Source organism: Echeneis naucrates, chromosome 4 (assembly GCF_900963305.1).
Source record: "Echeneis naucrates chromosome 4, fEcheNa1.1, whole genome shotgun sequence".
Taxonomy (NCBI): Eukaryota; Metazoa; Chordata; class Actinopteri; order Carangiformes; family Echeneidae; genus Echeneis; species Echeneis naucrates.
This window is the reverse complement of record NC_042514.1, coordinates 933,651-956,989: the sequence shown is the minus strand read 5'-3', so window position 1 is coordinate 956,989 and position 23,339 is coordinate 933,651. Positions and strand designations below refer to the sequence as shown.

Sequence of the window (23,339 nt, the reverse complement as noted above, 5' to 3'; positions counted from 1 at the left end):
TAATAAAGAAATCAAACCATTTTCTCTTCAGAATTTAAAGCAGGGATTTTCTGATAAATCTTCCTCAGGTCTGGATGATTTCATTCACCTGATTCTCTCTTTCACTGACTGACACATAATCCAAAATGAATTAATGCAGATGCAGATTCAGCCACATACTCTGATTAACACAGAAATCCCATTTCCTGAGATGAGATCAAATGTTTAACCTGTTCCAATGTCTGCGTTCGCTGAAGACTACAACTTAAAGAGAATTGAAATATTTCAACATATATGATGAAGTGAATGAAAGTATTGCAGCGATAACAGACGGAGCTGAATTTAAATAGACAAGCTTTTTTCTCCAGGTGAACTAAGGGATGTTTACCTTTAAATGAAATCAACCATCGGGTCTTATCACCGTCCACATATGAAACAGCTTCAAACCGGAGAGCCTTTTCAAACATGAAGGAAGGATTTGGAGTGCAGGGTAGGTCAGCCTGGCTGGTCGCCGTGATGCTGGTCCCAGATAGTGTTCTAAGGTTAGCTTTGAGGTTTCCGTATAATTGCTAGGTTGGACTCGGAGCATATGGAGGGGGAAGGTATTCTGCTTAAAAGCTCCTTTCCCACAAATGATGCCAGACCTCACAGTTGGTATTTTGTGAATCCAAATGTGCACATGAGTGTTAGTCTGTGTGAGTGTGTGTCAAAGAGAGAAAGAGCGTTTTTATTTCAGCTCAGACTGTTAGAAGGACTCATGCCAGCTCTCCATTTTAAAAGAAACACTGAAAAAGAAGTTGATCTTCTTCCAAAAAGGCTCCTGACAATAAGAAGAGAAATGGTCAAAATTAAAAATTGCCCTTCTGTGCAGGAGAAAACTGCAGCGTTATGAGCAGTCTGGAGATCGTTCCAAGGTGCACCGCCCTGAAACAGGAAGGATGGATAAATGGTGAAAGTGAAGGGGTGCTGTGTCGTAGATCCTGGATCAGGTGCAGCTTCTCCCAGAGGGACAATCTGGACGACGCCGTCGTGCTTTTTTATGTCTTCATTATAACTCCAGAGAGAGACAGGAAAGTTGGGGGAGGAAAGACAGTTGATATCAAACTAAGGGCCGCAGGTTACACTGAGCCTGAATGCTAAACTCTCTACCAGGTGAGGAACCGCAGCCTCCATTTCACGACCGTTTATATACTTTCAGTATTTTGCTTCTTGGCCTGCGAAATGAAAACTGTTTTTCTCAGAACTGCTACAGAAAGTGAATGAAGGCTGTCCTGCAAAAAATAAAGGTCATGTACGAACAAAGAATCAGGCTGATGGGGAAAACTGGAAGCCTAGCTCTTGAATTGTAAAAAAATATTTGCATATTTTGAAACAGTTGAAGCTTTTTCTTCCTCCTGCTGCTTCACTGTATTTATGCTGACCTTTAAATAAAGACCAGCGGCTCAGCTGAGTGCTTTTCCATGTCCAGCTGACTTGGCGTGAAGATACCTGAAGCTAGACAGATTCCCCCCAGCGTGGAGGCTCTGGGTCTGGAGCTGTAATTCTAAAAACAGACTACATTTCAATATTACATCACCCCTGAGCTCGTGTTGATTCACTGCGTAGAGTCCCGCGGAGAACCAGGAGACTGCACTGCAGAGGTTTTCTGCTCCCTTCTCTTTGTGACGACAAGAAACTTTTGGGATTATCCTGAACAATAAGTGAAACTTTGCACTCCGGTGGTCGCTTGGTAGCCCAGTGGCTTTGAAATGATAATCACATAAAGACATCAGTGATTATATCCATTCAGATCCTTTTGCAGAAGAATAAAGTCACCCTGTCGATTTTAATATTTCCTAAAAGGAGATGTTCACATCACGTGAAGTGATGCACGTCCTCTGTTAGGAATATCTGGTTCTCAACAAGCAGCTCACAGCTCTGACAACACAGATTTTAGTTTATTTACAACCGACGCACAACAGCGAGGTGAAACGCACCGCACACTGTCTTCTGTAGGTCGCTGCAGTTCTTATTTGCACTTCCTTTGTGCGATGTTAAATCGGGCTTCTACGGTGGATTTTCAGTCCTCCTTTTCCACTGAGGTGTCGTATTAAAGATGAAGAGTCTTTGCCTATTTCCCCAGATGAAAATACAAAGAGGCAGCACAATAAAAACAGGATATTGACCATGAAGGAGCATCTTACCCCTGAGAAATCAATACAAGAGTAATGGACACAAAATAAAACTAAAAATCTGAATGTTCATGAATAAATCATAAATAAATCATTTTCATTGTCTTGGGGTGAATTAGTAACATTTCTCCCTCTCGCAGCACCAAGTTTGGATCCGTGCAGCTGAAGGTGAAGTTAAATAATGCAGAAGGAGATCAGATGGTCTGTGCTCAGCTAACGTAAAGGTTAGAAAGCTCGACTCTTCCTCCCTCCACTTTTCATCTGACATCTGCACATGGTCAGGCAGTCTGTTTCTTCAACTCAGTAGCAGAATTATCCAAATTTATCCAAGTAAGAAGTAAAGCTGCCATTATCAGAAAGGTTTATCTGAACTGCACCTGTATAATAGATCAGTAACAGATCAGCTTGGACACACTGACGTTGATTCAAACAGCAGAACTGCAGCTGTAAATGATGAACCAGGAGTTTCATCCTGTCATGAAATGCTGGATAATAATTTTGGGGGGATGAAAGAAAAACGTCAGCCTCTCCATAGTTTAGTCATGATGCACAAGCAGCTCACACACTATTCTTTCTGATCCCAAGAGTCAAACTAACTACACCCTCGTTTGGGTCCTTCAGCGCCTCGATGCTCCTCTGCGACTCCTGAAAAAGTCATCAAACTCAACTCCGAAACAAGGAAAGTGTGTCGGCCGATGTTTGTCAGTTGAAGTAAAAACTACAGAAATACATCACATGAACGTCACACACACAGCAGCCTGGATCCACTCAGTCTGATTACAGACTGCACATTTCTGGTCTAGTAAACAAGATTAATTCACCTCACTGTCATTTTTTTTCACATCAGACCACAACAGAGAAGACTCCCCGGAGTCCAACACTTTGTTGTGTGGTATTTACAGAGTGCATTTGTAACTGCGTATTAGTTCGTTTGTTTGCATCTAAGATAATGTTTTGCATTTGTGCTTAGACAGACTAAATGAAGGCGAAGAGGAAACACTTCAGCAGTGTGTTATTAAATGGGACTGGTTTGTCTTCAGCGATGTTGGAAAGATAGCAGTGAGTGCGTTTTGATCATTTCAGAGCTAAAGAGCGCATTAACTGTAATAAAACGGACGACTCTAACTGTTATTCTGCATGCTCATGTGTCACTGAACTTCACAAACACGTTACAGCTGCTTTCGGTCAACAAACACTCATTTTCCAAATGAGAAAAAAAACCTTTTATCTTTTATTGAACGGCGGAGCATCATCGTGGGTCTTTAAAGCCTCCTCCACTTTACGGCTGATTAATTGGATTAGCTCATGGAAAAGCTGCTGCCTCAGTATAAATATTTGGCTGCCTGATCCCTGAGAGTTTCACGCTGGATACACAAGACAGTAAGGACTCACAACAGGAGCTGGAGTACGCAGATTACACACCATACTGCTTTCAGCTGTGTGACTGTCCTGGTGTAACGTTATTTCTCCTCTTTTTGAATACCTTTCATGTTGTCTTTTACTTTTTCTTCATACAGAAAGATGACAGACGTGCTCAATGCAGCGGCTGGAAGTTTTCATTGTGTTTTAATTGTAGGTGCAGGTTGTCTAATTGTCCATTTCAGGCTTGTTTCGCACATTTGACTTGTGTGACTGTGTTCACGCTCACAGATGAAGGATAGTAATGAATTGGTTTATTGGACACGACTCAACATTATGGATTAAGAATATGCCACTAAAGCATAAATGCGTCATTTGAATGAAAAGATAGAGATACTGTCTGTCATGCCGACATTCACAATGCACATTAAAGGCCTGAGAATGATTACACAAACATGTTTACATGCTGCAGTGATATTGTGCTCTATTCCTCGTTTCCTTTCAATTTCAGGAGAGGAAGGGAAATGTGATTCTGTATTTCTGAGCAGTTTCATTTTGACAGAGTGAGAGTTATGGATGGAGTAGATCTATCGCTGCGTCTGCATCATCGCCGTGTTTTTTGCTGCCTTACTGGGATACGTTGGGGTGTGAAGGATCCACCTGTTGAGCGACGTGGACCGACGGTGGCACCGTCTGTCTTCAGCTGCAGGGAAGCAGCTAACGTGTTTGTCTGCTCAGTGACATCGATGACATGCAGCCTAATTAGCCTCGTTATCAGGTTTCTGAAAGGCCGGCAGTCGCTATGAGCAAAGTGGGTCGTGTAACCAGGAATGGATGTACTCATTTCCAGGGCAACAACCATCAGGGAATATGGGAACGAAGGCGGAGTCACACAGTGCAGTGCAGTGCCAGACTTTGGAGTTCAGGTCCAGGGCTTCCCAGTTTACATCAGAACAGAGACAAACCATTTTATGATCGTCTGAAGTTACTGCTGTTTAGTCTACATCCATCAAACCTGATGTCAGACTCAGGTAAACTGCTGACATCAAACATTCTTCTTCATCTTCAAGCTTTCTGACCCTTCTCACATGAAATGAGAAGGTTTGTCTGCTCAGATCTGAGCCATCTGTGTTCCTGATTGTTTGTTAGGGAGATGATCATATTTTCTTCAGTCACATGAATGGAAGTTCTGAAAATCATTTCTAATCTGTAAAAGATGTGAAAGAAGAATTTAGAGTTCATATAATTCCATTTAGTGTGAAAGTAACTTTTTTTTATTTTAATCTTTAAACCCTTCCTTCTTCCAGAGCGCCCATCTGGCGATGATCGACACTCTGATGATGGCGTACACGGTGGAGGCTGTGAGTGCAGAGAAGGTGATGGCCTGTGTTTCTCAGCGCTCATCTGGGAACCCTGAGGTGGAAACGCCGTATGATACCGAAGACGCAGTGACCACCTGGATCAACCAGGTGAGTGCTCCAACTTCGTCCTCCTGCAGCGGATTCCTGACGTCTCGACTGTGATCTATAACCCAAACAAAGTTAAGTTATATATACCAGAAAAAGGCCATTCTGCCATTCTTATGGAACTCACCTGTTAACATCTCATCAACGTCCTGCATACGTGAAGGTGTGGCTGCTTTGAGTGACAGGTGAGTGAGCGTAGGGTTAGGCCAAAAAATGGAATGCGCACCCAGTTCTGAAAGTTATGTATGAGACATAGTTCATCTGAACGGAGGCAGGTCATCGTGTTGTTTGTTTGAGCTGCACATTCTGTACAAAGAGTTCGCCACCGTCTGTCACGTGCACTGACAGTGGACATGTACATCATGAACTACGCTCCCTGTCTGTGTGTGCGAGAACAGACTGTCACGTTTCCCATGAAATCTGTCCGTAGAGAATCACGTGCTTCCTCTCAGCATACCGTGGAAGCTTGATGGTCATCAAACAGAAGCACACTGAAAAAAATGTGGAGTTTTATTTACTCGGAAATAAAAAAACCCTAGAATAGAAAAACCTCGGAAAGTTTTGCACGTAGAAATTCTACAAGGGCGATCACCAAGTAAACTTTACTTGCAGGTATACGTTTCTTTTTTTCTTTAAAATGACATTTAAATTAATTAATTAATTAATTGCGTAAAATGCTAAAAACAGACAGTAAAAACTGAAAAAACTAATGTGACAAATAAAAGCTGATTTCAGACGGCTCTGCAGAACTGCTAACGCTTCTTTGGTATTTCTACGTTCATGTGCAGACTGTGAAACATTTGAATATTAACTGAAAATACACAGTAAAACTCTTTACATGGATAACATGCACAGTTTTACTTCTCACTGATATAATTAGAAAGAAAATATTGTGACAGTTAACCTAATAAATATTTCTACACCACAAAATCATTTTTTCAGTGCAGTTCAGATGTTTCACACAGAATTCATTCACAGTTTGACTCTCATGTCCAGTGCAGCTTCTTATATCTGCAAATGTCTGTGTTTATTTTTAACACAAATATACAAAATATTTATTCGCAGCCTTTGCATGAAAAGTATAAATCATCTTTTCTGAATCACAAAGGAAACGGTGTGTAGTTGTGAACATGTGCAGATGGCTCCTCCATACAGGGATACAGAGCTCAGCCTGTTTACATTCCTCTGGTAGGAATGCTGGGCCGCTGCCAGACACACACACACACACACGCACGCACGCACACACACACACACACACACACACACACACACACACACACACACACACACACACGCACACACACACACACACACATACAAACACACAAGCACACACACACACAAACAGACAGACGCACGCACGCACACACACACACACATACACATACAAACACACAAGCACACACACACACAAACAGACAGACGCACGCACGCACACGCACGCACACGCACGCACACATACAGACAGACGCACACACACACACACACACACGCACACACACACACAGGCACACACACACAGGAGGTGTGGTCATGGAGTCCTACTTCTCCAACATATGGCTCTCTGCATGAGATCCCATCCGGACCCAAATCCAAAGGTCCAAAAAAATCAGCAGCTTACCATCTGATTCCTGCTTTAACTTGATCCACATGAACTTGAGGAGATCTTCAGGATTGAGTCGTTCTGATTAAATTCAAATGACTGTTGATTCAGAAAATCCTAAAACGTGTGATTACAGAAACGCTGGATTTCAACTACAATTAAAAATCAGGGATTGAATGAAACGGTGCGTTGAAACTGAAGCCTTTTCCGGCTCTTTGTCTCCAGGTGAACGAGTACCTGAAGGACATCTTGGCTCAGGAGCAGAGGAAGAAGGAGACGCAGGGTGCCGAGCCTGCTGGGAGTCCTCGGGTGGGTGTTTTTCTATCCTGACCCATCGCGCCGCTTTAACCACACACAAACACGACAAGCTCAGCTACGTTGAATAGATTTACAGCAGCGTTCTGATCCGGACTGGTTTTGTCCCAGACCTCTGGGTCACTTCGAGTCCTCCACGGATCCTGAGCTGTTTAACTCCCCGAGGCTGGCATCGAGCTTTCGATGGAGCTCTTTCTGTTTTGAGCTGATGAAAAATAAAGACACTTTTGACTTTATTTGTACCTGAACCAGCAGATCACTTTCCTCCAGCCAGGGTCCAGTTCCCATCCGTTATATGCTGTAGGACGCTCTGCCTCTGCACAGTAATCTGCTGATTCTGCATCAGCGTTAAATCATTCATCGATCAACTGCATAATGAATTCACTGGAAATGAATCAGTGTAAAATCCCTCAAAGCATTTCATCTATTAACTTAATGCGTTTCACACTTCTAAATTTCACAGTCATGTCTGCGTGTGTGCAAGCGAGCGCTAAGTCTGTAATTAACGTGTAATCTTCCCGTCTCTCTGGTTTGTGTTGCTGCAGGCGAGCCCAGAAATGACATTAGATAACATGACTGTATGTTTAATATCTCATTATGACACCAGGAAAATTTTTAGTTTTTGGTTTTGTTTTTGTTTTGTTTTTTTTAATCAGGCAGCATTTTTGCCTTTTTTGGTGAAGTTTCACCTGAAGTCTTACTACGGCAGAAATGAGTTAACCTGAGAAAGAGAGCCAGAGGAAGGTCATTGATTGGACTGATTGAATTTTAATATTATGACTATTATGTTTTAAGATCAGTCATTGTCAGGAGAACGGCTTCTCCTCGGGGATAATCTGTGTGTTTGTGTCCTCGTGACTCCATCGAGGTGAAGCTAAGTTTGATATTATGGTCTGATGGTGGGAGTCAGAGTTGGCATGGCAACCACCAACCATCACCCCGACACAGCAGACATCGGAGGAGAGCGTTGTGTGTGTTTGTTTGTTTATTTGGAGGAGTGTCTTTTGTGGTTTTCAAATACTGAGGATGTTAATGAGTCTTGAACAGCTTGAACACAAAGTCAAATGTCTAATCAGCAGCAGTTTGCTCTTTTCATTCCTCTCTTACGTCCGCCTTCACTTCTTCTTTCTGCAAAGGAACCATTCGCCGACTTTGACCTCCAAAGTTCAACATCATCCTCTTTTCCTCAGACCCATCCTCGACCCCGTTCCTCGGTCAGGCCTGCTGTCCTCGCCTCCTCTCTGTCTGGGACATAAAACTGGCAGCGATGCGGCTCAGTTTGAAGGTTAACCTCAGAGAAAATACTGCAACCCTGTCACAGCAACTTTAGCATGCAGGGAGCTCGTTTGGAGCATTGCATTGTGTGTGTGTGTGTGTGTGTGTGTGTGTGTGTGTGTGTGTGTGTGTGTGTGTGTCTGTCCCAGGGCTGTGCAGACCTCCACAGTGTTTGATGCTGATCTGAACAGTCAGTGTGCAGACGCAGCAGTGCAAACCTCAGCTGTCACGCACAAACACACACAGGAAGACACACGCTTTTTATCTGCTGAAGGTGAATCTGAAATAAGTGACCTCATCAGGAAGTTGTTTTTTTTTTTTTTCATGCTTGATAAACAGAACAAAAGTTACACCGCACACTTTTTTCTCTCACAGTGCAGCATCCCTGACATGTTTGGCCCCCCAGCTGGGTCGTTGGCCCTTCAGTTGTTGTTGTGTGTGTGCGTGTGCCCTACAGCTTACCTTATGGCTGATGTTCTTGTCTGAACTGGGGTGAAAGTCAAACTCACTTAATGAAGTCAGTGTTTGCGTTGAGAGACACATCGGAAACACAATCTGACAAATTCAGCTGCAGCAGACACAAAGTATACAGTTTCATTCATAGCTCAAAAAAAAAAAACAGGTTCGAAGTTGAATTTGATTTCAACAGTAAACAAATGAAACTGATAAACAGATCTGGTATTGAGATGTGCTGAGCCTCTCAGCACGGCATTGATTGAACCTTCACGCAGACACGTTACGTAACGACCCGCCGTGTCAGCAGGTCAAACACACTTCTTATTTTTTTCTTTTTTCTGAAGCCTAAATAGGTTCTGTCTAAACTGTCCTATCAAAATATGAAAGGACATAAAAAGGCCCAAAGGAATCACTTTGTAAAGTGAATCGGATGCTCGAGGTCAGTTTTATTCCTGCGTCTGATGTTTTCCTCCATCTGTTTGGAAACACTTTATTTATTTATTGAACTCTTGATTTTCACCTCTCAGTCAGAAGCACCCTGAAAAAATAAAAGTAATGAACAAAATTTTTTGTGCTGATTCCAGCAGCTCCATCCATCCTGTTCTTACCCCCCCATCTTTACAGCGTCACTGCTGTGTGAGTCACAGAGGATGAACGTAGATGGAAGGAGGCTGATGATTGAAGTGGGGGGGTTGTTCTGTAAGGAGATGATGGATGGATGCCCTGCTTCTCTCCAGGGGCCCTCTCGGTGAGATCATTTCTTCAGCTTCCTCTCCCCTGGCCTCGGAGCTGTGACTAACCAGCGTCTGGAAGCTCAGCCGGGGGGGGGGCAGACGCGGGGCCCCCAGCTTGAGGAAGTTTTATAGTCACTGTGAAAAGAACAAATATACAGGTTGTGTTTTTCTTGAAGATTAGTTCTGAATTAATGTTCCGAGTCTTGAGGTATCAGACAGAAGATTCTACGATCCAAACCGTATTTCACTGACAAACTAAGGAAGGATCGTCCACAGCCTGATCCGAGCCCCCTCCCCGTCAACCAAATGTTCAGCTTGGCCCAGAAAAGAGTGCAGCTCGTTGGACGTTTCTCTTGGAGAGCTGAAGTGAGGACAGAAGGTCTGCAGAGCGCTCAGGAATCTGAACGTTGTTATGAAATCAGTCAGAATCGCTTCGTTTGTTAAAAAACGTCTCCTCAAATAAACAAACCGAAGCGGTGATGAGGATCATCAGGCTGTCTGTCACTGAAGCAGCTGCAACATAAATCAAATCAGGAGGATCCCAGAAGTCCTCAATCGATCTTTTCATCCTCTCACTACCTTGAATATTTATTTTTTAGGAGGGGGGTTCAGTAAGTGTCTGTATCTTCTCGAGCGGCGGCGTCCCTTTGAAGTGGAGGTGTCGCCGGCCACATCGGCTCTTTGATGTGTGGGAATGAGTTTTTACTGAGACGAGGGTTTTATCCTCTCAGGTTGTTGTTTGGTTCCTACTTTAGATGCTTTTTTCTTGTTTAGATACATCTCCAGGTTTTTGGTGGTGCCATGAGGTGTCCCCTTCTTTCTAATGTCATTACTCTGCACATGAAAGCACGAAAAATGATCTGACGCGCTGAAGAAATGCAGCGTACTCATTTAGTTTGTCCAAATTTATTTTTCTTCATAAAACAAAGCTAACACAGTAAAAAAAAAATGAAGGTCTCCAACAGGTTTGGTACCATCTGACCCGGTTTTGATTCCTCCCACAGTCCAAAGATGTGCAGAGTATTTTTTATCATCACTGGCTTCTTGTCTATACACAGTTTTTGGTTTCCCCTGCGACACTCTGCTGTCCTGTGTGCCCTGAACTCAGCACCGAACACAGTTTTGGGGTTTGCTGTAACACGCAGGTTTACTCAGTTTGTGTCTCTCTTTGTGTTACTAATCGCATCACTAACTCACTAACTTTGTTGTTGTTGTTGTTTTGTTTTTTGTCCTTTTGCTGCTGCAGTCCCCAACCAAGTGGTACATGAAGCTTGTGCCTGTAAGTCAGTTTTGCTCTTTCATTGAATAATCCATAGTGACCCGTCCTGCCTCCCCCCTCCTGTCCTTCCTCCCCTGCCTGTCCCCCCCGTCTGTCTCAGATTTTCTCTGTTGATCCACCATGTGATGTAATGTTACGTTCAATGAACACAAAGCCACACTGAACACCGTGCAGGCCGATCAGCCATATTATCGTGACCGTAGCATCACCTTGTTACCATGGATACCCGTCAGTGGGCGGGGTCTGTCTGGCAGCAGGTGGACTTTAAGTCCTGAAGCTGATGTTGAAGCAGAGAAATGATGAAGTGTGAGGATGGCACCGACCTGAACCTGGTTCAGACCAAGTCCAGGTCTTCGTGGAGACAGAATGACTCACTGGACACCTTCAGAAGTCTACAGGAGTCCAGACCTGCAGAGTCAGGGCTGTTTAAACTTCCCATAATGTTGTGGCTGGTTTACGGCTGTTGTTGGCGGGGGACGACACCCTGAGGTGAATCACTGAGGAGGTCGCAGGAGATTGGATCAAAAACGTTCCACCTCGCAGGTCAGATAACTGGGAGCATTTAAAATGAGTCGATGCGTCCCGTTTCAGCACGAACATTAGATGTGGATTCACGCAGCTGGTTACTGCACCTACAGACTGAGCAGTTTCATAGAAAATACTCAGACAGGATAATTGTTTGTATCTTTATTGCAGCATCAGAGCTCACCATCTGGAAAAATCCATCACATATAGTGAGCTCTCATTCTGCTCTGGCGTTGAGGCTGCAGAACTGTTCGGTGGCCTTCGTGTGTAAATGTAATGACGCCTGCAGGAGGTTTTAAATGCAGCTGCTGCCTCAGATAGCCGCAGCGTCGCTCCGTAAATGACTCACTGTGGTAAAGAAAAGAAACAAATCGGCGCCATTTATGTGTGAAGGGTAACGTTGGCACTTTCTGCCCCACAGGCTCGGTACAGGAAGGAGCAGGCCTCCACGCAGCCGGTCCCCTGGATCCCCCCGGTGGACAACCTGCTGAAGGACAGCACGGACGGCTCGGCCCTGGGCGCTCTGCTGCACTTCTACTGCCCTCAGCTGCTGCCACTGGAGGGTAAGGAGCCAGACTGGGGGGTAACTGGGGTATACGCTGACAGACGCTTTTATCCTCCATAACTTCCAGGTGAGGGAAACCCGGGCAGGTCAGCGCTTTGGTGTTTAAAGTTCTGCATCTATTATACCAGTCCAGGAGATCAGATCAGAAAGTAAAACAAAAGAGGAGATGACTTTTAAAGAGTGCCTTGAAAGCAGAGAGACGATCCTGCTCATCATGAAGCCAGAAATACTGAAGCAGAGTTTTATTATTTATAGAAAACGCCCCCTTTTTAGAGTGTTTGTTTTTTAAAAGCACAAAAAAAATTATTTTCTTTGGATTGCAGTTCCGGAGTGTTTTGTGTGTGTGTGTGTGTGTGTGTGTGTGTGTGTCTGGCTCATTCACAAGACCAAAGATCAGTCAGATAAATGATGCCACATAATCTCATCACCTGCTGATGAAGTGTGAAATGATCATGAGCCCAACACACACAGACACACACAAAGACAAACACAAAGACTATTCAGCTAAACTGAAAACATCAACAGAACAAAAGATCAATCAGTGAAGATTAACACCTGGCCACGCCCACCGAGTGATGACCCTCCATTGTCCATTGTCCTGATTGGTCTCCATTTTTCCGACATCATTATAATCTGGACTGACAGCGCTTACATCATCTAATTCATCCTGGTGTGGCGCTGATCCTGAGTCCTCATGGCCCCCTTTGCCCCTCCAGATGTTTGCCTGAAGGAGAACATGACGCTGGCCGACCGACTCTACAACCTGCAGCTCATCCAGGACTTCTGCAGAGACAACCTGAACAGCTGCTGCCACTTCAGCCTGGAGGACATGCTCTACGCTTCGTCCACCATCAAGGTACGGCTGCCATCCGCTCTCATGTCCAGACCCTCAGTCCTCTTTTACTGGATCAATACAGATCAGCGCCTTCATGTGAAGGAGTTTCTGTTGTTTCCAAACATGAAGTAAGCTCTGTGTGTCTTCACGATGCTGGTCCTGTTTTGTTGTTGTCCAGAGAGGTTGAAGCTTTTACTGTCCCGGAGAAATATCTGTCCCAGGAAGGAGCTTTTCCAGCAGCAGATGTGAAATGGCTGTTAAACTAAAGTCCAGAAAAGTCGTGTTCATTTAAAGACCGAGTGAGATATCTGAGACAAATCTGAATTTCTGTGTCACGCGAATCCCGTTTGTGGTGGTTCATGGGTGAAGGAAGACATGAGAGAAGCATGTGGTGTCATTCAGCCCAAGAGGAGCATGAAACAGGAGACGGGACTCTGGTCCAGTGTGGTGAGTCACACTGTGGAAAAACCGTCGGCTCGACCACAGACAGAGAGCTGCACTCCGCCCGTCTTCTCTTTCCCTGTTTCTCTTCTTTCTTTTCCTCCTCTTTCCCTCCTCAGCTTGCTGGTGTTTGTTTTCTTTCTTCTTTCTTTCCCATCACACTTTGTCTCTTCTGTGGATATTCCTGCTGATTTTCAGCAACAAGTTCAGTTTCTAAATTTGGCATTTTTGAGGTTATTCAACTCGATAACTGACGGAGGATGACTTCATTTCTCCTCAGCCGTGTTTTTGCATGTGGTCTGGTGGTTTGATGTGTTTGTCCTCGTGTCCGTCTCCACCTGTTTGGTCTGGGAGGCGTGTCCTTGATGCAGGACTGTTAGTGTCAGCAGACACAATAGACGGGTCACCAACATCAACACGTGAAAAACAGGCTTATAGCCTCTGAGCTGAAATTCTTCAAGAGATAATATGACACTGATGCTTAGTCGTGCAAAAACAGTTGTAATAATATTGTAGCAATATCCATATCTGCCTTTACAGCTCATGGACAAAGCAGTCACGTCTCTTTTTGTGGCAGATTGCTGAAAGTGATTTCATGCTGGCAGCACAAAGCTCAGGGTGAATGCACAAGATGGAGAAAATAAAAATAACAGAGTTGTGTGAATCAGCCAGGATCAGGATTTTTGCTGACACTGATTTCAGGATGGATAAAAATATAAATAATAATAATAAAAATCCCAGCAGGTTTGAGCTTTTGCCTGAAAACAGAACTGCACTCAGACCCAGTTAGATCAGCCAACCTTGACCCAGTTTCCAGGTTGTCACATCCTCAGCATCCAGACCAACGGAGACTAATAAAGAGACGTGAGCTGAGACATTGATATGGAAGAAAATAGAAACAGGAGAGAAGAGACGAGGAGGATTCATGGCACAGTCGGTTAACGAGGGAAAAGAGAGGGAGGAATAAGATCTTACAGACGCACACACACCATAACAGCTATCATACCTGATGCTGAAAGTAATCAAACGTGATTAGAAATGTAATATTAGAGGGAAGTTCAGTAAACTGTGTGAGGTAAAATTTCTGATTTAAAAATAAACTGTTATTTTCAGGGATTCATCGATTAACGTAATGAGATAATCTGATCAACAATCTAAAAAAAGAAAGGAAAAAAATCCTCATATTTTAAAACTGGAACAAGGACGTGTTCTGATTTCCTTTGACTGAAGCAACTAATTGATTTTCAGAATGCGAAAAGAACTGGAATGAGCGTCAGAGTTAGTCATAAAACCCGACAAAGGGGCATTAAAGGAGACAAAAAGAAGAGCTGGAATCTGAAGTTCAGCTGATGAATGTGACTCCTCCCATCCTCCAACTCCAGCCGTGCACGTAAAACATCACATCCGGTGCGTTTGGTGCAGAACGCATCCGTCCATGTTTTGTTCAGAAAGATCCCATGAAGAGACAATAGACCCTCCCCCAGTTCCCAATACACAGATTACCCACAAAGCCAATCTTTCCTAATGGACACCAGGCGAGTAAATCACGTCACCCCGTCCCATTTACAGGCTCCTCTTTTAATTAATTCACAGCCCATCAGGATGAGCATCTGTGGCTCCAAGGAGGAGAAAAGAAGTTCCCCAGAATTGGGTTTTTGCCAGAGCTTTTTTTTTTTTATTTTAGATTTTCCCGGAGGAAGGTGATGAACACACTTCACCGTCGCTCTGTGAGTTAATCATGTGTCCACAATCTGACTGTTGGTTCCGCTGTGAGCTCGCAGAAGCAGCATAATCATCAGCCTAATGGCTGCTGATTTTCAGAGACGTTCAGGTAATGGTCTGGAAACTCGTCGGTCCTTTACTGGATTTCTTCACACCAGAATTTAGTCTAACATCTGTGTTTCGCCTCAGTTGGCATTTTTATTCATCTATTTTGGGGTTTTAGAACGGCTTTGTGGGGCAGTCTGATAAAACTTGGCGTCAAACCAGCGACTTTTCCAGATTGGAATGAGTTTGTGTCGTCTGGCTGCAGGATCTTGATCCTTTAATCAACTCTTTGGCACAATGACTTTTGACATTAATGCGCTGTGAGTGCTCAGTGCACACCGAGGCCATGTGTCCTGCTGAGGTGGATAATTCCATTTACAAAGTGCGACCTGTTCTGTATTTTTATACCTGCAAGACCCCGTTAAGGCGACGGAGCGTCTAAATGTTGCACTGCATGCTGGGCAGAGTAGACAGACGAGGAGGAAGAGGGAGGTGGGGGGGCAGTGTTTGTCCTCCCCATCCCTGCAGAGTGGATTAGCCCCCCCCCCCCCCCACCAGCTCTTCTGGTAATCACCAATCAGCTTCCTGTTTTCATTCTGACAGTCACACAGTCAAATCTCCAGACAGCCAGATCTGGCAACGCTGCAGACCTGGCAGCCCGTGAAGTGGCAGTGCCAGTCCGCGGGGAGGTTTGTTGGGGGGGATCTGTGTGAGTGTGTATGATGGGGACTGGTGGTTTCAGGCGATAACACTCACACCTGGTGTGTCCGTAGTAGTCGAGGGGGACAGATGGGAGCAGAGAAGTGAATTTGGAGTGTTGCCACCAATCTGGGCTGAACGGAGGAGAGGAGATCATTCTCTCCCTCTTTTTATTCCTTTCTGGCTCTTCCTTCTTCCATTCATCTTTACCAAGGAATTCTCCAAATGCTGAACACACCTTCAAGGTAACCAGCCGTTTGGTACTTTACTCATAATTGTCTGCTGAAGAAGCGTTTGTGAGAAAATGGAACTCAAACGAAGGTCAAAAAGCATGACGAAGGATTTGAACTGACTCTCAACATCAACTGTTCTTTTTTTTTTTTGTATGATCATTCGATTTTTTCTGTTTGGCTCTTCTGACTCTGCCATGTGTCCTCACACCTTCAGCTCATTCTGTCAGCACAGACACACCTTGACTTTAAAACAAAAGGGGGATGAAACACACACTAAAAAGTGCTGCAGTAACACCCGAGGGAGACCAGTGCTGCTGGTGTTAATTGACTCTGCCCCTCCTGACGAGCTTTGGAGCTGAAATTTCAGCACTTAAGGTGTGTGTGTGTCTGTGTGTGTGTCCCTGTCAGAGTGAAATGTTGCTGATGTCGTGAATCAGGTGTGTTTTGAGCTGAGCCATGCATTGCTGTCTTTGTTTGGAGTCCGTGGTCTGAGGGTGGAGAGGGTGTTTCCTCAAGGTCGTCCCCGCTCCGCTGCACTCATTTTGCTTAGACTTGTGTGTGTGATTATCGGCATGTTCACTGCAGAAACAGATCACTTCTGACCAACGATTCATTAATTATTGAATCCTGAGGTTAAAGATCAGCTGTGTTCAGGATGGTAACATTTAGTGAACCCACTCAAAGCTCCTTTTTTTCACTGAGTTGGTAAAAAGTGCGAACAAAAGGAACCATCCATGCTGTCTGATGGCTTTTGAAGGCGACTCTTCTGTAACTTTGATTTAGTGTCTTAACAAAAGAAGTGTAATTCTCACAGTTTGCACATTTATACTGTGCTATAATGAAATCAACAGTGCTTGAAGGAAAACTGGATATATTCAGAGTGAAATGACTTTGTGAGTTTGTCCTCAAACAGTTTGACCTCCAGCAGTTTTTTGACCTGATTTGCATGTCAACATGACAAATCAGTTTAGCTGACAAAAAAAAATCCCACCAGCCCTGAGACTATAAAATATATAATGATAACTATTAATTGTCTTGATTACTTCAGCACAGCTATTATTGGCACTATTTAGTAAAATTATCTTGTTCATCAAAATATTTGATGCCAGTTTGATCTAACACAGAAAATAATCTCTATAAAATAATCTCACAAAAGAACTTCACTCGTTCAGATAAACATCTTTGCTACATGAACAAGGCTGCGCTGTGATTTTAGGGGATTCTCTGTAAAATGGAGAAAGACTGAATTATTTATAATCAGATTGGAAGATACAGTCAACTTGAGCTGTGGGGGGGTCAACAGAGACACCTGCTGGAGAAACAGGTGGAATACAGCATTTTATTTAAAGTGACAACAGAGAATTTGTCGCTGTCTCCTTAACTTAAAGAATAAAACCATCTCTTTCTCACAGAATAACTACCTGGTGTTCATGGCAGAGCTGTTCGGGTGGTTTGAGGTGGTCAAGCCGTCGTTTGTGAAACCGAGAACGTTGGGAAACGAAGGAGCAGGCAAGTGTTAAATCCCAGAACAGCATGAGCAGCATCATGTAGAGAGAGTGAAACACATCGGAACAAACGGATAGATGTTAAAATACAGAATTATGTTGCTGTGCAGTTTGATCATCTGCCTCTGCTGTTTCACCTCAGATCCCTCCTCCTTGTTGAAGAGCATGCCAGCCATCCCCATCTCCAAGGCCACGAAGAGAAGCTTCATGGAAAGGCCCCCCAGTCCCGAAAGGCCCAGGTATGTGTCTAACTGGCTGTAAACTCTTTGGATCATCTTACTCGGTAAAATCTTACTGTCTTGTTCTCATTCCCCAGTTTGCCCCTCAGACCCCAACCAAGGACCTCAGGTGATTCATTATTTTGTATTTATCTATTATCAATATACCAATATGATTATTTATGCATACGCTAATCTGTTTTCTGACTTTCTCCTCCAGGAGAGATCAAGAAGTCGACCTCCATGTCTTTTGTGGACGGAAATCTTGGCACCTGGCCTAAAGAGAAAAGGTTTGTAACGCTGCAGTCGTCCAATCCCTGACAGAATTAATCATCTCATTGGGATTTAGAAAAGCACATTGCAATGTTGCCAAATCCGACTCTTTCTAAATCTGTCTGTAGATTTAACTGCTGTTTCTTTTTTTCTCTGAAGATCTGGGCCTTATGGAGTGTCCTTTGACATCCCCTTCGACAAAGAGGACTCGGCTCCCGCTCCTCTTCCCTCCACTCGTGGTATGGTCCGGTCCGTCAGCACCGATGACGGTTCTGGTTTCAAGGTCCACCATCTCCCCCGCGGAATGAAACGCAACCTCTCCTTCCAGCCGGTGAACGGTCAGAGCGTCGGCATCGAAGAGGAGGGCTGCCCAGACAGCCTGGCCGGTATGGAGCCAGGCAGGCGAGCATTTTCCAACGGACATGGGAGTGTCATGGCAACGACTCCCTCCATGGAGGAGGCCCTTCAGATTATCCACAGTCCCAGCAGGCCGCCAGCAGAGGGCATCAACAATGGTTTCTTCCTGCACAGTCAGGACCACGGCGCTACAGTTGGAGGCTTGGAGCCGCTGTCAGAGGTGGACTCCAAAGGACCTCTGAGCACCACAGACACCACAGAGGTGGACACTGGCATCCACATCCAAACAGAGGACATGCTGGATGAGGATTCCTCTCTGAAGGACTGCTCTGTGAACATGGAGCTGGATATGGACACGCCGAGCCCCTGCCCGAGCAGCCAGAGCAAATCTCCCACCGGAGTGAAGTTGACCAGCTTCGCAGAACAGAAGCTGAAGAAGCTGAATCCCTCAGCTCCAGACTCTGGACGAGGCAGCAGCAGCTCCCTGAAGACCACCCCAGAGGGATCAGAGTTTAACCTCCCATTATCTGTCTCCTGGGCTCCGACACCTGAGCACAGTCCCATCCATCAGCAAACCACGCCGCCCCCCCTGACCGCACAAGCATCACCCACACCTGTCCAGCTTCCACCCAACGACCCCGCTCAGGTCATGGCCACGGAGATGGTCCAGCTGAGGATGAGGCTGGAGGAGAAACGGAAAGCCATTGAAGCACAGAAGAAGAAAGTGGAGGCCGCTTTTACAAGGCATCGGCAGAAGATGGGACACTCAGCATTTCTCAATGTGGTAAAGAGGAAGGGTGACGGAGCTGCCAGCGGAGAGGAAGGAGGGAAAACTGAGGGAGAAGGCAAGGCGGCAAGCACAAGTCCGGTCTTTAAATTTGGAAGGGGCAAAGCAGATACCCCTGACGGGGCAGAGCAAAGCAGCACAACCTGGCCAAAGTCACCTGTTGGCGGTGAGGATGGCGGCCAAAGTCCGGCTCAGCCAACTGAGGTTGATCTGACTGAGTACACTCGCTCCATTGAGAAGCTCAACCACTCTTTGGCCTTCCTCCAGACTGAGATGCAGCGACTGTCTCAGCAGCAGGAAGTCATCATGGCCATGAGGGAGCAGCAACATCAGCAGGCGTGGGTCATCCCGCCGCCACACACGACGCCCTCGCCGCAGAAACACAGCCGAGCTGGAGCCGTCACCCGATCCTCAGGACCCTCCTCTCCGGCCGACTCCCCTCACTCCACCCACCGCTCTCCAACCAGCATCAAACGGAAATCTGCCTCCTTCCACTCACGTAACCCCCGCACTGCTCGTCCCAGCGAGCTCAAACTGGCCCCTTACAACCGAGTCCTAACCGCCCCCCAGTCTGTTGACAGCATCCCGAGGCTGCGCCGCTTCTCTCCCTGCCAGCCTTTGGCCAGTTCCTTCGTTTACATGGGAGAGAAACCGGCAGCCGCCGGTCTAGACACAGATGGAGATAAAAACAAGGAAACTGATTCCCTCCTTTCTCCAGAGAGGGAGCATGCCAGTATAACTGTAGCCAGCTCGCCCCCCAGCTCCCCCCACCTGCTGAACAAGAGAGAGCCGACAGAAGAAGATTCAAACACCAAACCCCTGGAACCCAACACTCCCAGTCTCCAGAAACCAGCCATAGAGTCAACCTTCCCAGAGGTTCTGGCCCACCCAGTGGTAGAAACCTTCACGGTGACGCCTACAGAGAACCCCCCCCAGACAGAGGCCTCCGGCCAAGCAAAGAGCAGCCTGATCGAGGTTCCTCTGTCGGTGGTGAAGCCGCTGGAGGATCTGACCCTCGATGATGGTGTGGAGGTGGAGGAAGTCGAGGAGGAGGAGCAGAAGATGTGTCGTGGTTTCTTCTTCAAGGTTTGTTGGTTTATGATCCGTTTGTGAGTATTCGTAATTTGTCCGTCAGTAGAAACTGTATTCAGAGGAGGAAGGAGGAGGAGGAAGGTGGATCTGACCTGCTCTTTACTCTGTCCTGATTGGGTGATACAGTCACAGTCACACAGTAGCCCCGCCCCCTAACCCCCTAATGAAGGTTTTAGGGTGCACTTTTCAGACTCAGACAAATAAAGCATAAAGTTTGAATCAGAAGTATCACGTATGAACCGGGGCGGCCATGGTTGTTCCTAACGCGGTGTCGCTTCCAGCTCCAGGCCAGAGTGATCTTTCCTTTCACAGCCGGTGAGACGTGATGCTCTCTGTAGCCTGGATGTAGGTCAGAAAACTGGGACTGTTGTGAATAATTCAGGCCCAGCTGTGGAAACGTGGGGTTCGACAAAAGGCAAACTGAATAGATGGAATCAGAAGGCTGTTCATATAAGATAAAAATTCAGATGCAACCTCTTGTTATGTGATGAAGTAGCTTGGTGTACAACTGAATTCAATTTATCAAAACTAACACATCCAGAATGGGGTGATGTTTTATTTTTTACAAACCACGCTCCCAGTAGTCTCCCTCTGTGGTCAAGGTTCATGCAAATAGTCTCAGTTGCAGTGAGACATGGCCTTAAATATCCATGAACGTTGGCATCAGTGCAGCCTTTTGCTCTTTTACCAACTTTTTAATTATTCAAAGCTGTTGATCTTCGACTGTCAAAGCTCAGGTTTTGGGTGATCTCATTTATTACATTAGATTACGACTCTTAACTCCTGATTGTGTCACAACTTCAAAAGGCTCATTTTTCCAAATAAACTGCAGATCAGGTCATTTAATTCTTTACTTGGCGTTAACCGTTGAGCTGACCTGCTTTGTCTTTCCTGTGGCTCAGGAGGACGGGAAGGCCGAGCAGAACATGGCCCAGAAGAGAGCGGCGCTGCTGGAGAAGAGGATGAGGAGGGAGAAGGAGAGCCAGCAGAGGAAGATACAGCTGGAGGCGGAGCTGGAGCAGAAGAAAGAGGAAGCTCGGTACGTTGACTCGTTTCAGAGCACGAAGAAGGAAGCTTCAGAAAAAGCAAGATTAGTATTAAATATATTTCACTAATGATTAGACTCTAAATCACCGTACTTATATAATAATCTTAGTTTTATTTAGCAATATGAAAGTCCCTTCACAGAAAGAACGGCAGAATCTGCTTGTGATCTTTGTCTTATCTGGTGAATAACGATACATGATATGTAAACTAAAGAGCGGTATTTCCTCCGTGTGCTCAGGCTGAAGGCGGAAGAGGAGCGGCTGAGGAAGGAGGAAGACAAGGCCAGGAAGGAGTTCATCAAGCAGGAATATCTCCGGAGGAAGCAGCTCAAACTGATGGAGGACATGGACACCATCATCAAGCCCCGCCCAGCTGCCGGCGCCAAGCAGAGGAGGGGCCGGCCCAAGTCCATCCACCGCGACACCATCGACTCCCCCAAAACCCCCGTCAGAGCTGCTACAGGTAACCATGGGAACGACCCCCCATCAGAGAGGTCAAAGTCACTCCATCTGTTGAATCTGTGCGTCCTGCTGCCGCTGTGATTTCTGCCGCCTTCTTTGAAACATGACAAATGATTTGGCCCATAAAAATTTGGTGTGTTGATATTAAAAAAATAAATTCTCAAACAAATAACAAAACGTTGGTTTAAAGGAGCAATGCAACACTTTTCAATGAGGCATCGTGTGACGCATGTTTGTAATATATGGTGTTGTGTGTGGTTTGTATGGATGTGTGGGTTCATTGTCGTAAAGCTGCATTGCTCCGAGGTTCGTTGGCGGACACAGTGGCGAGCGCGGCGATGTGCTCATCCGTGGTGTCGGTGTAACCGTGTCGTGCTGTGCCACGTCTCGTTCTCTCACATCCAGGTTCACGCCAACGTGTCTTTTCAGTCTCCAGCTTGTCATTGGCTTCCCTCAACCTGGGAGACAGCGACAGCGTCCACTCTGAGAAGAGGTCACCGAGGTGAGACGTTTTTAATGTTGGGAATAATTTTGAGAGTTTGGACCTGCTCTGTATTCAAAGAGCCTCAAAGAAACTCTGTTATGATTTGGTGCGAAATAAATAAATGGGATTTGATTAAATACAGCTGCTGCTGGAACACATGCAGTAAAAAAAAACACTTTAATCCAAACTCAAAGTTTGATTCAAGCAGCCGATACGGTGGTTAGAGAAAGTAAATAAAAGTAAGTCACAACAAATGAGCATGAAATGATACATGACATAAATATAAATAAACTGATTGGGCCAGAATATTATTGTTGTTGACACCAAAACATTCAGAATAACCTCGGAGAGATTTTTTAACAGTTTATTCTTCATGTGCAGTGTCCTCTGGAAGCCAGCCTCCTCACTAACAGGTCTAACATGTCTCCTGCATTTTATCTTCCTCTCTTACGACTTTCTTTGCTGCCGGTCAGAAGTGCTAGTTTAGCTTCTGGCAGTCTCTTCTACTTTCTGAGCTCTCCTAAACTGAGAAGGAGAAGGTCAGTCTCTGCCCCTCGGTCTGACCTTAAAGTGCTTCATGCTGCCCTGAGCCCGATCCTCCACTGAAACCTCGTCCCCTCAGCTGGTTTTACTGGGGATTGAACCCGCACTGATAAGAAAAGCAACCTGTTTTCTCTTCCTGGTCTCCTGCTATGCTTTGAGCACCATCTCCACCACAAATCCCTTTCTGCTGTGCCTTCACACCAATTTACTCCTTTTTCTCCGCACCAAAGTAAATTGTTGAGCTTTGTTTGAATTCACTTCATCGCTGACAGCTCCCGCAGAACGAGAACATGCAAATTATCAATCTGTCATTTGTCTTCAAATCTTTGGTTTGAAGAAACTCATGATAGTTTCTTCAAACATCTTGGTATATTAAATCCAAATTAAAGATGTCTCCTATTAGACAATTTTTGAGAATCAAAAGAAAATTAAAATCACCTTTTATTGTTGATTTATGTTACCAAAATTAATAAAATTAAATAAAACACATTACAAGCTTGTCTGAGCTGGAGAAAATTACAAGTGTGTATGTTTTCGCTGTATTAAAATCCCAGTGGAATAAACAGTGTCCACTCATCATGCAGAAAAATGCTGCACTGTAATTGATCAACCTGATTGATTGGCCCTCACTGCTTCACCTCACTGCGCTCACTGCCTGTGCTTGCAAGCTTTGCTGCTTTACTGTAAAGCTCCAGGACCAAACCGAGTCCAAACCCGTACACACAGTTCGTGCTACAGGAGACAACAAATCAACACAAATGTGACGTAGACAGAGCGGGAAAACAACTGCGGTTCATGTTAGAAGCTGGTTCTCTGTTCATTCCCGCCCTGCCTGCAGAATAATCTGCTGAGTGTTCGTGAGCAGCGGCC

The 23,339-nt window shown here is 45.3% G+C and overlaps 1 protein-coding gene across 1 annotated transcript in view; it reads left to right on the top strand.

The window, feature by feature from the left end:
• camsap2a (calmodulin regulated spectrin-associated protein family, member 2a) overlaps window positions 1-23,339 on the top strand; it is a 35,053-nt gene that overhangs the window by 8,965 nt on the left and 2,749 nt on the right. Inside the window, exons 3-14 of the mRNA XM_029500043.1 lie at window positions 4,817-4,978; window positions 6,804-6,887; window positions 11,584-11,725; window positions 12,444-12,583; window positions 17,115-17,211; window positions 17,350-17,446; window positions 17,524-17,555; window positions 17,646-17,715; window positions 17,858-19,928; window positions 20,837-20,973; window positions 21,220-21,443; window positions 21,848-21,944. Coding sequence (XP_029355903.1) covers window positions 4,817-4,978; window positions 6,804-6,887; window positions 11,584-11,725; window positions 12,444-12,583; window positions 17,115-17,211; window positions 17,350-17,446; window positions 17,524-17,555; window positions 17,646-17,715; window positions 17,858-19,928; window positions 20,837-20,973; window positions 21,220-21,443; window positions 21,848-21,944 — 3,353 coding nt within the window. The remainder of the gene's footprint in view (window positions 1-4,816; window positions 4,979-6,803; window positions 6,888-11,583; window positions 11,726-12,443; window positions 12,584-17,114; window positions 17,212-17,349; window positions 17,447-17,523; window positions 17,556-17,645; window positions 17,716-17,857; window positions 19,929-20,836; window positions 20,974-21,219; window positions 21,444-21,847; window positions 21,945-23,339) is intronic.